Source organism: Trematomus bernacchii, unplaced genomic scaffold (genome assembly GCF_902827165.1).
Source record: "Trematomus bernacchii unplaced genomic scaffold, fTreBer1.1, whole genome shotgun sequence".
NCBI classification, from domain to species: domain Eukaryota; kingdom Metazoa; phylum Chordata; class Actinopteri; order Perciformes; family Nototheniidae; genus Trematomus; species Trematomus bernacchii.
The window spans coordinates 1,165,211-1,180,837 of NW_022987342.1; the positions used below are offsets into that span (position 1 = coordinate 1,165,211).

Consider the following 15,627-nt stretch of genomic DNA (forward strand, 5'->3'; position numbering starts at 1 on the left):
TAAATATATGAAGTCATTTTCCCCATTGAACACATAGAGTTGATTATGTTAGTAAGACAAGCAATGTAGGGAGAAATCCACTGGAGCTATTATTTTGTGAAAGTCTTTTACCTGGGGTTATAATGATCCTCAAAAGCTAGGTGTCAACATTTTGAGACCATTATGAATTTTTCCAAGGTACAAAAAGTTAAAGACAATCAGATTTCAGGTTTAAAATCAACTCACAGACCTTTTTGTAGTAAATTAAACTGATGAAAGGTATTAAAAATAATCCATAACTCCACCTCCTGTCTGTTTGTAGATGATTGAGATGGAGTGCTTCAAAGAAATCAACGTCTACGAGACTGACGGGACGTTGTGCTCAGACCTGGACGTGAACCGGCCTAACCCTCCACCAAAGAGAGGCTTCTTCTACCGCCTGTTCAGAAGAGAGGCAAGTGCTAGTGCTCCGGCAACTGTCCGAGGGGGTGGGGGCTAAGGTACTTCTTCTCCTCTTTCCTTCCTTCCTTCCTTCCTTCTTTTCCTCACACCCTACGCCTTGCCCAAACCCAACATGTGAAAACTCCACTCCTAAACCTCTGTGAATTGTGTTATCTCCAGTTTAGTCCTTCCTAGTTTAAGAGTGTTTTCTTTCTCTTTCCACATTATATTCTGTATTTGTTGCTATGCCACTTTGTCAAAGAAGGTCAAACAGAACCTGGTTGGTGGTTGTGTATTCAGTATTCATTCAAATGGAATGTATTTATTTGGTAACAGGAGCTGCTAGGCTAACAGGTTACTTCCACCAACCTTCATCCATCCTTTAGGACAGAAACGTTTTATTTTACAATTATGCTACAAACATTGCTTTATTATTAGTGCGGGTTATCCAAGCTCAGATTCAGCTTGAGGGAAAGACCTAAGGCATTGCTCACATCTGTATGTGTTGAACACGTTTCAGGTTTTTAAAAATAAAAGTAATTATCAAAGATAAGGTATCCCCCTCACAAAAAAAAACTATTTTCAGGTCTCTATAAAGGAAACGGCATACCTTTTTTAAGTTGGATTACTACAGTAAAAGATTCACATAGATATTGTTTTCTTATATGACAATTATTATAGGAAGCACATCTAGAAGTTGCTACTAAACCTACATCTTTGCTTCAGCTTGTATCTTCTAACATGCTCATAGTGGTGTGTTTGAGTGCCAGACACCATCTTGGGCACTACAGAAATACTTCTTCTTGTGATGTGGTTACGTCAAGGTCGCACATGTGAGATGGCGCGGTGATGTACGTTTGTAATGTTAGTGATATATCCTCACTTCTGGTTCTCCCCAGGTCTGTTTTAAGAGCGGTTACAGTGATGACGAGATCGAAGAGCCCTCACGACTTTAAACCACTCCCTCCTCCACCCGCCTCCTCTTTCACCTCCTCCTCCCACCCCCCCCACCCCTCGCCGCTGAACTTCACCACAAACTCCAACAGAGCGCAAATCTTAGGAACTCAGTGAATGTTGACCTGTATTTATGAGCTGTATTAAAAGTGTATTATAATTAAAGAAAAAAGTATGAGTTTAAAGATTTTGTACATTTGTACTTGAATTTATGTCTAGATGTATATTTTCACTAAAGGTTGTATTGTACAAAAAGCCATAAAAGTACCACTTGAATGCATACATTACGTTTTTATTTCCTTTTTGTTTTCCTTTTACTTTCTTTTGGAATGGATAACGTGTATTGGGGAGTTTGTTTTTTAAAGAAGTACAGTACCAGTATGTTTCTTTTTTTCTTTCAATGTAGCATAAGGCCTTTTTGTTTTTTTATGTGCTGTATGTTTGTATTTGATTTGTTAGCACATCGGTTCCTAAACTAACCCCTCAGCCTCGGCACCCTTCAAGGCTCAGGTAGATCTGAACGAAGCGCATAGATCCTAATGATTTGAGGGGGAAAGGAATCCAGTCTAGCATTGTTTTGATGCCCAGCTTCTTACACCTTCCCATGTGTTTCCCCATCTCCACCTGCCCCTTAGATTTAAATCGGTTCGGATATGATAACCCTGATCTTCCCCTCTGGACTGTATGGCATGTGAAATTAAACATCCTCTCCATGCCTACTTAATTCGGGCAGTGATGGATTTATTTCCGACAATCTTTTTGTCAGCATGTACAAACATTTAGTATATTTCAAGGAGGCTTTTTTTCGGTAACACAGGGCCTGATTAATATAATTCCTAGGCCTCAAAAAAATCTCCTTTGAGCTGCAAACGCTCGGATCATATGAACATGTGTTTCCTTCAGGAGCACACCTGTTAAGTAAAAGTCTGTTACATTATTCACTCAGGCAAAACCTTTTTTGTATCTTTATTCCTCCTCCTGTTTTTAACTTCTTTTTTTTTGTACAACCTGGCTTTCCTTAGTTTCCTTTTTCCTTACTTTTCTGGTTATTATAAGCGGAAGTCTTTCCCCTCGAAGGTTCCCAGTAATCTATAATTTGTTTACTGGCGAATGAGATAGCACATAGACAGATGATGATGATGATGATGATGATGGCACTGTATAAAAGACCTGACCTGCAGCTGACAAGGGCTTCATCTAGATAACAAATTGGGGTTGCATAAAACAAACTTCCTTTGATTCTGCTGTTAGCAGCTGTTAGCCTCTGCGCTAAGTCACAATACTGTGCCTGTTGATCGTAGATAGCAAATATCCCGCTTGTAGACCTCCAGTTTAGCTTTAGCTGTGTTTGTGCTAAATGAAAGCATTACTATAAACCCACCATTGAAATCTTGTATGTTGTTCTGTCATAGGAATGGCTTGAGACAGTTGTTTTTTGTGTGTAGAGAGGAAGAAACGTATCGAGTTACCATCATCTGTGTACAGGATCACTTGCAGAACCACAGTTGTGTGCTCTTTTTCAACCATAGAAGTGTTTCCTTCCAATCATGAACAAATACATTTTCTGTGCATTTCCAACCACCTGTCCTCATTTGATTTTCAGAGACAATTGAAGCTATCTTGCTTTTGAATTTTTGCTTTTGAGGCAGTTGCTGTTTACTCCCCCCACCACCTGTTTTTAATGCTGTGAATACCCAATCTGGACATGTTGGCTCTGTGCGTGTATTACATTGTATGCAAATGCAGCTTCTGTTCAATCCAATGCATCGAAGTACAACCATACAATAGTTAAAATCACGTAGAGACTTGAACGTCACTCATTTGAATTTCAAACCATTGAAGACATTTTAAAATGGTACGCATATAATTCCCAATCTGGTTTACTATTTTGGAGAGTTGGCTTTTTGAACAAATAAAATTGTCCCCTGTTGCACATTCCATCATGAAAAATCAGGAATCGAATGCGTGCATCTGTTTCTGGCTTGTTGTCACTTTTTCCTGAGTGTCTTTGTTATTTTTCTTTGTTGCTCTCAGGCACATTTTGAAGCTGATTTCTCTTGCCTATGTAGATTTTAGCCTTTTAGCTATTTAGCCTAAAAAAAAACATGTAAATGATGTATTTCTAACATAACTAAGCTCTAACACACATTCACTCACTCTCACAGGGAAACGAAACTGTGTTTGCCACCCATGCCTCTGTCATTGTATGAACTTTACTCTTCTAACATCCATATAGCAGTAAAGGAATTATGTTTAGTTTCATTGCACTATGGTGTGTTTTGACAATGACTATAGGAAGTGTCTTGAACTTTTATGCCAATGATACCAAAAGCAACATTTAGTAAAACTTGTCTTGTTCTCGGAAAACAAATTGCTGAAGAAAGACTGATGGCCTTTATTGTATGTGCCAATTTACCGAGTTAAGTTCTGACATCTTGCCTTTTTTTCAACCTCTCTATCATTCCGTCCATTCCGAGAGAAATTCCTTCACATAAAGGAAACTTTAAAAAGCTCAACAGTTATGAATGTCCGCACTAAGTGCATTGTAATGCCTGTTTAAAAAAAAAAAAAAAATACATATGTTTTATTACTCAAGCATGTATTGGTTTGTAATACTTCAGGTTCCTTGTATATGTAAATGATGACCTTCTAGTGCCAACATATCTCACTGGTATCTGAGGACAACTTTATAAATGGCAAGGTGACCAGCTGAGTTTGGCCCCGTTTGAAGCCATAACATGCATTCCTTTTCCTGCCTTCCTCCAACGGTGGTGATGGCGAGTCCTTGAAAAAGTGGGATGGCACTCACCTGAAACGTTTTAAAGTGCAAGATACTCTGGTCTTTGTTGTCACTTGGATTTAATTTTTGGTTAACTACAGATATATGCCTGGCGGTTCTCCAGGGTTACATGCTCTTCTGTCCCGATATTTCAGATAAGTTCCCTAAAAGGAAGGGAGGAATGAGGAAATGCATTATTGGTATTCAAGCCGGGGCCTGTGACTTCTTGATTTTCTTCTTTTTTTTGTATCTGTACAGTCATGTCGTTCAACCACTGCAGTCATTGTTAATTCTTGTACAAGTTGTATCACTGGTTGTTGTACCATATCTGACATTTGTAATTATGAAATAATACACTGCCATTTGTATAAAAAAATACTTGTCTTGACTTATTTGTGTCATTTATTAATTTGTGTGTATGGAAGAAAATAAGTGTCATCTAGGGAATTTGCTTGAGTTTGTTATTTATTAATGAAGATCTTAATAAAGATCTCACTACAACTTCTTTACATAAAAAGTATATTGGTTAAGTTAAAGATTTATTATTATTGAGCAGTTGCTGTTTTTGATGATTTATCCAGGGGGAAGGGGTGGGTAATAAGCTTCAGTTCCAGATAAACTAAACCTCAATGCACGTTTTTTCCTCCTTGTTTCGATTCACAGTAAATGTATTTAGACTCCACATGTTCACTCCGCCCACTTGTTTTTTTGGCGCATGGATAAACAACAGCGCTAAAGCATTGATATTGCTCAAATATCCCTTTTCAATCTGGATTACAGCGGTCCCGTGACAGCAACAATAACAACAAAAGAAAAAAACCTTCAGTCACTCATTGGCTCTTTCTCAAGTCACTCAACATTGAATTGGCGATTTGATTGGCCACTGACGTTTCACCCCTCCCCTTTCTGTCAAACTGTCAGGCCACTTCCTGGTCTGGTTTGTCGGGGGAACGCAGAGCAGCATCAAATATGGCTTATTATCGACCAACATTTTGTTCATTTAGGTTTTACATTGTAAAACAATAGGAGCTATCGTGCACAAAGAGAAGGCAGAGAGCCGGTGGTAGTTGTCGCGAGCAGTGTTAACACTCTCGTCGCACTACGCACAGCTTGCTCTCTCCAGTGTGCTAGCTAGCTAGCTCACATAGTAAATATTAGTTAGCCTAGCTAGCTTGCTTACTGTTGATTGCTAAAATGGCCACCATGGAGAAATTGATGAAGGCCTTTGAGTCTTTGAAGTCATTCCAGCAGCAGCAGGGACCACCAACCGCTGAGGAGCTTGTCCAGAGGCAGTAAGTAGATTTTTGTCTTACTTCCACTGCATAACATGCTAGAGAGGTAGCTTAGCTTGCGTGCTAACGTTAGTACATCTCAGGTAACGTAACCATGGCTCAATAGCATGAAGCCACTTAAGCTAACATACAAACCAATACCTGGTAATTAAACTTCTGTTATTTTAACAGTACTTGTAAGACATTGCAGCTATGTTTAGTGGGCCTTCGTCGTCCGATATTGACAATATTTGAGTATCTGCTAGGCAGATATTTAGGGTCAGGCTAGCTGAATGAGGGCTACGCGTAAGGCGTTCACTAATTGATGCCCACGCACCTGCTAAAGGAATCAGGCCAGTGACAATTAAAAGGCTCAGTGTGCGCTAAATAAATTTGTCTCGGAGGAACATTTCAGTTAGAAAAGACGCATTGTAATTTTGAGTGTACCATTTGTAATTCATTGCACAGAAATGTAGCTATCATCACTACTTTTACCAATGACCGGTTCATTATTATGGTAGGCTAATGGACTGACGTCACATAAATCTATCAATTTCTCTCCATCCCGATCAATGGAGATTGAAGTGCTGTATGGCTGCATGCCTTGTTCTGGTTTCGATCTTGATGAAGGAAACAAGGTTTTTTAATTAAAGGATTAACATGACAAACACTTTTCACCTTTTTCAAATGTAATATTAAACCAGTCAATCTATTCAAGGAAATCAGTCAACTTCTAGCTAAAGCAACACATTGTCTATTTCCACCTGTTTCATTGGCAATACTCTCTATAAGGACTGGCTTCTCATTTATGATCAGTATACAGTCCTCCAATTGCATTTAAGTAATCTTCTAATACTTTTGTTGTTTTTAAATAATTATATACTTGGAGACCGTGACAGCGAAAGCTATTACCACGGATAGGATAAGATAAAAAAAAAAACTCAATATATTTAACTTTTTGGTCAGCCAGTAAGCAGGAAACCATGTCTTTCCAATCATGCAGTGATCTTCTGTGGTGTGGTGCCTCTGAAAACTGCAGCTGCTTCGTTTTCATGTGATGCTCATTCTGTCTGATGCTGCAGTAAATCAAAAGCGAGTTGTACTAAATCTGACATGAACTGAGTTAGGATTGCAGGTGATCAATATAGTGTAGGTCTGGTTCATAAATAAAGAGTCCGCTGTATTAACGACTTGCACCATTATTGTTGGATGATGATGATGGTAGGGTTTAAAAGCCAATGAAATAATCAATTATATAGAGAACACAGAACATTGCCTCTTATTTGCACACAACATTATGTAGAGCAGCTGACTTGTATCAACTGCTCAAAAAGTATTATTCTTTCTACACTACATCCTTCACTCTTTATACACAGCATTACCCAGTTACATACATAAATGACCAGTGTTGCCGTGTTTTACTGGACTGTACTTCAGATATTAAGCATTCCATCCACTTGGCTGTTGTGCTGGCTGTTGGCAAGATATTTAATTATAGTCCTGTTTAGCGATGGAATGACTTCCAACAATTACATTTCTTGGAGCTACTTTTCAGTACCTCTTTTCTCTTGTTTTCCATCCCTTTTTCTCAAACTTTTCATGTTCTCTTTCACAGGAAAAAAGAACAGGCTACTACAAAGAAGGACAGGGTCACCCACTGTCTGACAATATGTGAAAACATCGTGGCTCAGTCTCTGAGGTAGGCCTTGTTGATGTAACTTGTTTTATTCAATCAAATTAACGTTTCACTGTGTGTTTTTAATGAAACTTGAGCTGGGCTACATTGAAATTGTATGAAATTGTACCCCTTCTCATTCTGAAAATATGTATGTGCGTAATGACATTTGGCTCACTTTTCCTCCCTATGGTTCTGGGAGCAGAACGTCTCCAGAGTTTCAGAAACTGCTGGGCATCGCTATGGAGATGTTCCTGCTCTGCAGTGATGACAGCGAATCAGATGTCCGGATGGTAGCTGACGAGTGCCTGAACAAAATCATTAAAGTGAGCAGGACCATTAAAGGCCTCAAAACCCATCTTTTCAAAAGAGCCTTTGCCTAGACCCCTGTTTCCATCCTTTTATCTTTATTTTTATTTTTTTATTGCTTTTTATTAATTCTACCGTGTTGTGTCATGTCTATTTATACTGTTCCTGCTCACTGCCTGTAGCACTTCGGGATTTGAATTCGAATATGAAGTGCTTTATAAATGGAACCCATTATTATTATTATTATTATTATTATTACTGGTGGCCTAAGAGAATTTTTTGAATTTTTCTTTTATCATCTATACATTTTTTGTGCCTTTACAGAAAAATAAGCTTTGATTTGGGTTTGTGTATTATGATAATACTTCAACAATCCATTTGAAGACAATAAAGATACATTAATTATTATCAAATAATTCTTCCCCAAGATGGCTTCCAACAAAAAAGGTATGAAATAAACAACTAAAATACTTTTTTTTGTAATGTTTATTTTCAGGCACTGATGGACTCCAACCTGCCTCGACTGCAGCTGGAGCTGTACAAAGAAATTAAAAAGGTATAAAGATATGCATCTGTGGTGTTTATTTGGTTTCTGTCTAGTGTCTAATCTAAAGAGTGAAAATGAAATCACTCTGATGTGAATGTGTCTCTGTAGAATGGTGCCTCTCGGAGTCTGAGGGCGGCTCTGTGGAGGTTTGCTGAGCTCGCTCACCTCATCAGACCACAGAAATGCAGGTATGCACACACAATGCCTGGAAAGGACTTTTTTACTTCATTCATGTGACAAAACCGTTTTAATAACATAAGGCCAAACTCTAAGGGGAAACCCCATTTGAAGCATTGCACATTTGGTTCTGATTGTAAACTTGCCTTCAAAAAATCAGTTGTTAGTTAAAGAAAAATGTGTTATTTTTTAACATTGCATGCCTCCCAATCAGAATGTATTAGTGGAAGAAACATCAATTACTAACTCTTGGTAAATCCTTTTTACTGAACATGTTTCCACTGATACTGATGTTAAAAATAAAAACTTTTACTGATTTGCGTTTTAACCCATCCTCCTCATCTGTGTTGCAGACCCTACCTGGTGAACCTGCTGCCGTGCCTCTCCCGAATCACCAAGCGGCAGGAGGAGACTGTGCAGGAGACTCTGGCTGCTGCGATGCCCAAGATCATGTCCGCCTTGGGGCACTTCGCCAATGACGGCGAGATCAAGGCATCTACACAGAGCAGAAACATTACAACTGTTTATTATGGAAATGTTATTTGGGTTAAGATAACTTTAGCCTTTAATGGTTGTTTTTCTACATTTTGTCTTTGGGAATTTGATGTCTTGGGTTTCCTATTTTCTTTTACCAATCAAAAATATGCTTGAGTTAGTTTAGTTAGTTTACCTGGAAGTCATTATTAAGAATGTAATTTCGAAGACTTAACATCTTATTACAACTAATACACCACTGTATAGAACAAAAGTGGTATATATTGTTGTACAATGTGCACACTTTTTACTTCAACTTATTTTTAATATATATTCTATTTTCTTTTTTCTTTTAATTAAAATCTCAAATGGAGCAACTGTCACAAAACCCAATTTTCCTTGGATGAATGAATTGTTCGGATTACATTACTGTGAGAAATGTATAATTTTAAAGATGCATAAGATCTGGAAAAGGGTGTGTTTATATATTAATTTGAGGCAGTTTGCACAATTTATTAGGTACATCTTGCAACAATTGGCTCTCATTGTAGTCCAACCCTTGTGGTCCCAGGTGCTGCTGAAGTCGTTTGTGGCCAACCTGAAGTCCAGCTCCCCGACCATCAGACGCACAGCAGCCAGCTCCGCCGTCAGCGTGTGCCAACACTCCAGACGTGCCAGCTACTTCTACACCTGGCTCCTTAATGTGCTGCTGGGTAAGGCCACACATACTCTGGACTTTTCCCCTTCCCAGTTTCATTTAAGGGCTAGTTTGGCCCTTTCAGATCGGGTTGTATGAGGTGCTTATCTAGTGCATTAGATGGCATTCAGTGTGGCCCAAGTCTGGGGAAGCAGGCAGGAAATCTGGAAGAAAAGCAATATACTTCTGCACCATTTATTTAACAAAAGAAAACTCATTATCATTCCATTTTATGTTGAATTCAGCATATTTTCCCACCTAAAATCCACTGAAATATCCCTATAAGATTATTCCAGCGAACATTTGAGATCTAGTTGAAGCACCCAGGCAACAGACATCGAATGAGAACACACACCCTGACCTATCCTTTCATGTGTTAGGTCTGCTGGTTCCTGTGGATGAGGAGCATCCCACACACCTAATTCTGGGGGTCCTGTTGACCCTTCGCTACCTGATGCCTCTGCTGCAGCAGCAGGTTAACACATCCAGCCTCAAAGGAAGCTTCGGAGTCATGAGGAAGGAGGCCGACGTCCAGCCCTCACCTGAGCAGCTCCTACAGGTAGAGAGAAAATCGATTGGATATTTTTTTGTTTTCTTTTTTGAGTATTTGCTCAATTTCACATTTGTGTGTCCGAAGGTGTACGAGCTGACCTTACACTACACGCAGCACTGGGATCACAATGTGGTCACGGCGTCTCTGGAGCTCCTGCAGCAGATGTTCAGGACCCCCCCGCCAGAGCTCCTGCACATGCTCATCACAGCGGGCAGCATCCTGCATGGCTCCGTGTTCCGGCAGGACGCAGAGAGTCGTGCACGCTCCGGCAGCATCCTGGAGCTCATTGGTAAACGCATCACTCAGACGGGACTGTCTCCATTAAGCTTTTGTACAATCCGGGCTCTACATAGCCGCCTGGTACCCGGGACGCTAAAATATCTGCTTTAGGTAGATCTTATTCCATTAACCCTAACCTTCGCCAGGTAGTCGAGCAAACTGTGCTGTCGCTCCGCTCTAGCTCCTGCTTTGGTCCGTGTTCGCAGCCTTTTTCTTTGCTTGCTAACTTTCCCTGTTTCGTCTAATAATTGTGCTGTTTCCAACGAGTCCTTTTGAGCTTTTGCTGCTTCTCTCCTGTTTCTACTTCCTGTCTCGTGCCACTTGCAGCGGGGGGAGGGTCTTCCTGCAGTCCACTCCTTCTTAGGAAACCAAGAGGTGACTAGTCTATTTATCTCCCGTGCTCACCTCTACCCTCCAGCTGATGTTTAAATCAGCCTTTGGGCTAATTTACCTTAAACTCAGTCACCTATGCTGGTTGATTGTCCTCTTAATTCTAGATGTATTTTTAATAATGCACATTATTCTCTCATTTTAATATACATATCTAAGAAAATATGAGATGCAGCCTTTTGTTGGTTTTTAATGTACTATAACATTTGCACCAGTCTAGTACATAGCTCTTGTGCCGATGTCATGTTGACTCTAAACGTGTGTTTCCAGGTAAAATGCTCTCTGGAGAGGAGGACGGCTTGGAGGATGACGCTGAGAGAACAGAGGTCACATTCACAGGTGAGATGCACCTACCAGGAAGTAAAATTGGCAGCTTCAATGACACTGACAGCTGTAAAAAATATGTATTCTTTGTGCATCTTTGCTTTAGCGTCAGTCGTTGGTGCGGACGGCTCCTCGGCGGCCCAGGTGGACATCATAACCGAGCAGCCGCGCTCCTCCCAACATACCCTGCAGCCCGGCGAGTCCACGGACCTCAGTGCCTCCTCGGAGCAGGGCGGCGGCGGAGGAGGCGGGACTTCGGCTTCAGACACTCCTGAGTCACCCAACGACAACGAGGAGGAAATGCTCAGTCGCAGCTCCAGCGGTGGGGCCAACGTTACCCCAGAGACGGCCGACTACACCACCCCAGAGACGGAGGCAGTACCCTTAGGAGACGGCGGGCCTTTGCTCAGCACAAACGACCGCTCCCTTCCACCCAGCGACTCCTCGCAGACCACCACGGAGGGGCCGGACTCAGCTGTCACCCCTTCGGATGTAGCAGAACTGGTCAGTGTGACTGTGGGCATGCCAGGGAGATTTAATATGGTTTGACAACACAGCTTAAATAAACGGTACTTCTGTGTATATGTATGAAATACAGAAGACAGTGAGCTTCCCTAGACTCTGAAATACTTAATTACCATGCACTGTCATAATTAACTGTGTAACTGATGTCCCTCATGGCATAGTCCCAGTGAATGAATGATGCTATGCTTCATAGGGTTAGGATTTCTAGAATGGACAAATATTAATTCCCACTATTTATAAAAAAATAAATAGAATAAAAACATTATACTAGTATTAGTAATATTGCATTAACTTGAAATCATATTCATCATAGTCGATCAGCTTCATATATGATTTTTTTCAAGGACATATTTAAAGTTCTGCAGCACAAATGAAAAATCAAAGTTTGCAATTTGTACCTTACACAATTTCTTTTTTTTGACAAGATTCTTGTGTAACTTCATGCCATTAGTTAAAAAATCAAAATAATTTCATTGTTTATTATTATTATACAAGTTAGTTGGACTTTTCCATGAGAATAGAAACACAATTGTTCAAAAAAATTGAAATTCGCAGCTTAAATTTGAAAAAATGTACAATCTAAATAACTTTAAAATAAAATAAATTGTTGCAACTCTTATTGTTTTAGTCGATATATTAGCTAACAGTCAGTCACTGGTTGCGGTTGATGCTGTTAAAAGCTTGAAGTGCCCCTAAGAATACAGAAGATGAGTTATCACACACTTAGGTTTTGCTGCTCCCCCTCCAGAGAAATGTTGGTGTCCACTCTAACAGTTCTACCTCTACGGTCCCCCCCTCCCTCCTTTACCCCTCTCCCCGCTTCGCCGCAGTCACACACTCCATTGCCGCTGGTGATGGAGCCGTCCCCTCCCTCACCAACTTCCACCGAGGGTCCCGATGCCTCAGACAGCGACTCTTCCGTCTACACGGCTTCTTCTTCGTCGTCTTCTTTCTCTTTCTCCTCCTCTTCCTCCTTCTATGCCACCTCCTCCTCTAGCACTAGTGACAAGGTCAGCCAATTGGACACTTTGAACCAAGTGGGAGGGGCTTGCTTGTCTGGAAACTTTTGGCTTTCTCTATCTCCATTCGTTCCTCCATGCACTCAGTTTCCCCTGCCTATTGCTACGTTCCCCTTCTTGTTGTTATTGCGAAAACGTTCTGCCCCCTTTTCTCTCCCCCTCGTTTCCAGTGACTCCCTCTCCAAAATGAGAAGCTTTAAAAATATCTTTGTAAAAAAAACAAGCAACCCCAAACCCCCATGTTGATGGCTTGCAGTGAAGAGTTCAAAGTAGAAGCATGAAGGCCATCTGTTCCTTTTTTCTTTTAAATGTTGTCCTTCAGATTTGCCTTTTCAAGAGACGGTAATGGGCTTTTGTTCCAGCGGACGTCAAAACTGGATAAATAATGATTTATTGCCTCTTTTTTTAAAGAAGAGTACTATACATCTCGCTTGCAAAAATTACATTTCTTTACTGTTATGTTGTAAAAATACTCACTTACTTGATTCAAAAGGAATCAATTTCAAAGTTGAGTTGTTCGGATCAAAAGCTTGCTCTTCTTCTGGTGGATTGAGTTCTGAAGCCTGTGCTTTTTCCTGTGTCTTTGTGTAGTTCATTTGCTGTAAATGAAGTGACCCAAGCATGATCCAGTCGAGTTTTAAAAAGGGAACGTTTGTTTGACTTGAAGTCGTCGTTTGTCTCCAATCCAAAAAATCTAACTGAATGAGTCTAAACTATTTCAATATACTCTGCATGCGGTGGCTTTTTAAACGTGTTGCATATGGTGTGTGTGTTATGTGAGCTTTGTTCCTAACTGGAGGAGTCTGCTCTGTGTGCGTGCATCAGGTGCTGGACGGCAGTGAGAGCCAGTACTCAGGGATGCAGATCGGGACATTACAGGATGAAGAAGATGAAGGAGCAGCACCTTCCTCCCAGGAAGAGCCCCAGGAACCCTTCATCCAGTCAGCTCTGGGTATGTTTGTGCACACAACTGATCTTTCCTAAGTCCCGCCCCATTCGCTCTGTGCTCCAATCACATTTAAGGAAGCTTTTAATCTGGTAAAACTTCTGTGAATTTTCCCTTTCCTGTGACACTGAGATATGCTATGTCAGAACAAAGAGAACATTATAAGGCAAGTAATGTTTGTTTGGTGTCAAAATCTTAACAGACATATTTTATGTAGTCCCATGTTAAGTAAGCTCATGCTAAAGCAAGAATAGCTGGTGTCAGATCACCAACATTAACCATGTTGATTTTCCCCTTTAATTTTGTGGATACATTAACTAGGTTTGGTTTAGTTACTGACATATTGTTAAGAAAACATGAAATGTATCCAGAAAAGCTAAAGACTGACCTTACTTTGTTTATATTATTTCTCTTAGGCTGTATGCCGCCCAAAAGTTACTTATATGGATATAGACAACATATAAAATCACAACTGTAAAAGTTATGATTTAGAATATTTCCTTTTAATTGCATACAAAAATCATGCTGTTGGCCCAGAAACGAATACTGTCAAGCTTGTCCAACTTAACAACGGTAACTAAAAGGAGGCGGAACTTTGGATCTGTCAGTTGTGCGTAGAATTCCCAATAATTATTTGGCTTAAAACTATCGGTATAAGGCTTTTAAAATGTGTATTGGTTCCCTGTGTGCTTATGTGCAGCTCTGAGCAAACCTCATCTCTTCGACGGCCGAGGCCACAACCGGCAGGGTTCGGACAGCAGCGTGGACCGCTTCATACCAAAGGACGAGCCCGCCGAACCTGAACCTGACATCAAGGTATGGGAACATCAAGAAAACATCCATGTCAGTTGTTTGCACCGTATTGTGTAGCAAGCGGCATGATTATACATCTGGCTTTAATTCTACATCCCTTCTTCTCAGCCATCACGGATAAAAGGTCCAATCGGACATTACACAGACCAAGGGGCGGAGCCACTGGTGCACTGTGTACGGCTTCTCGCTGCTTCCTTCCTACTGACGGGAGAGAAACATGGTGAGTATTATCAAAATATGGCATAGGTGTGTTTTTTTTTTTTTAAAGAGCATTTGTTTAGATTATCATGTTGGAGCCACTGGAAAGCTCGCCAAACATGCCATTTATTGACAATACTATGATACAAAGCCTGTTATGAAACCTTGAACATCACCATGCCTGTACATTCATCTCTTCTCTGTTATGTTTCCCAGGTCTGACCCCTGACAAGGAGGTGCGAGTGAGCGTGAAGGCTCTGGCGGTCAGCTGCATCGGGGCTGCAGCAGCGCTCCACCCTGAAGCCTTCTTTAATTCCCTCTACCTGGAGCCGCTGGACGGCACTCCAGTAGTAGGTAGGGACACAAACAAATTGGAGATACAATCCTCTTTAGATATGTGACGCCTGAACAAGTCATGGGACTACATCTCTATAAAGACATTGCAGACATTTTCATTAGCATTTAGAGAATCACATCATTCAGATACTTGCAGGTCAACTCACTCACAAAAAGTTAAAAAATCTAGTCCAGGAACCTGAAACTAAAGCAGCTGAATGAAATACAGCCATTGATTTTGACCAATGCTTTTCCTACTGTAACATGTCAATATTTCTTGTGTTAATCTTGGAAAAATACTGCAGTTGCATACCACTAATACTTTTTGCCAAATTTTTTTTGTCTACAGCATCTGTTTTGACCCCTACTCCCTCTGTTTGCCCCCTTGCAGAACAGCAGTATATCAGTGACATGCTGGGCCTGGCTGCCCACGGGGACCCCCAGATCAGAGGGGCCATAGCCATCCTCTGCGGAGCCATCATACAAGCCGCACTCACCAAAACACGCTACAACATACACAGCTGGCTGGCCAGTGTGCAGAGTGCAACAGGTTAGTGTGTGTGTGTGCGTGTATGATCAAGTGTGTTTGTCTAGGTGATGGCTAATTAACGATTCCCTCTCACCTGTATGTTGATCTTCAGGTAACCCTCTGTCCCTGGTGGACTTGTTGCCTTTGCTCCAGAGAACTCTGAAAGATGAATCCTCCGTCACCTGCAAGATGGCTTGCTCTGCAGTGAGGGTAAGACATGTAAGGGTTAATATGCAGCGGCTCGTTGTATATTTCCCTGCTTATTACATGGCTAATTACAAAAATACATTGACACAGCAGTTTGATTTAAACATGATTTTATTGATCTAATATTATCGTTTTACTTCGGCAAACTACTAAGTAGTACCGGCTGGAACTTTTTGAGTTTTTTAACAGAAAGCGCAGACCACTG

The 15,627-nt window shown here is 40.8% G+C and overlaps 2 protein-coding genes across 3 annotated transcripts in view; both read left to right on the forward strand.

The window, feature by feature from the left end:
• grk4 (G protein-coupled receptor kinase 4) overlaps positions 1–4,541 on the forward strand; it is a 54,621-nt gene extending 50,080 nt beyond the window's left edge. The window contains exons 15-16 of one of the 2 annotated variants that reach the window (XM_034129126.1): positions 302–479; positions 1,320–4,541. In XM_034129126.1, coding sequence (XP_033985017.1) covers positions 302–478 — 177 coding nt within the window. In that variant the 3' untranslated portion in view covers position 479; positions 1,320–4,541. The remainder of the gene's footprint in view (positions 1–301; positions 480–1,319) is intronic. The other variant, XM_034129118.1, reaches the window with a different exon arrangement.
• Positions 4,542–5,073: 532 nt separating this feature from the next.
• htt (huntingtin) overlaps positions 5,074–15,627 on the forward strand; it is a 46,765-nt gene continuing 36,211 nt past the window's right edge. Inside the window, 17 exon segments of the mRNA XM_034129138.1 lie at positions 5,074–5,445; positions 7,040–7,123; positions 7,305–7,425; positions 7,905–7,964; positions 8,064–8,143; positions 8,486–8,624; positions 9,178–9,319; positions 9,684–9,862; positions 9,941–10,145; positions 10,796–10,864; positions 10,956–11,353; positions 13,219–13,345; positions 14,040–14,155; positions 14,261–14,372; positions 14,567–14,704; positions 15,078–15,236; positions 15,328–15,425. Of these exon segments, the coding sequence (XP_033985029.1) occupies positions 5,348–5,445; positions 7,040–7,123; positions 7,305–7,425; positions 7,905–7,964; positions 8,064–8,143; positions 8,486–8,624; positions 9,178–9,319; positions 9,684–9,862; positions 9,941–10,145; positions 10,796–10,864; positions 10,956–11,353; positions 13,219–13,345; positions 14,040–14,155; positions 14,261–14,372; positions 14,567–14,704; positions 15,078–15,236; positions 15,328–15,425 (2,325 nt within the window). The 5' untranslated portion in view covers positions 5,074–5,347.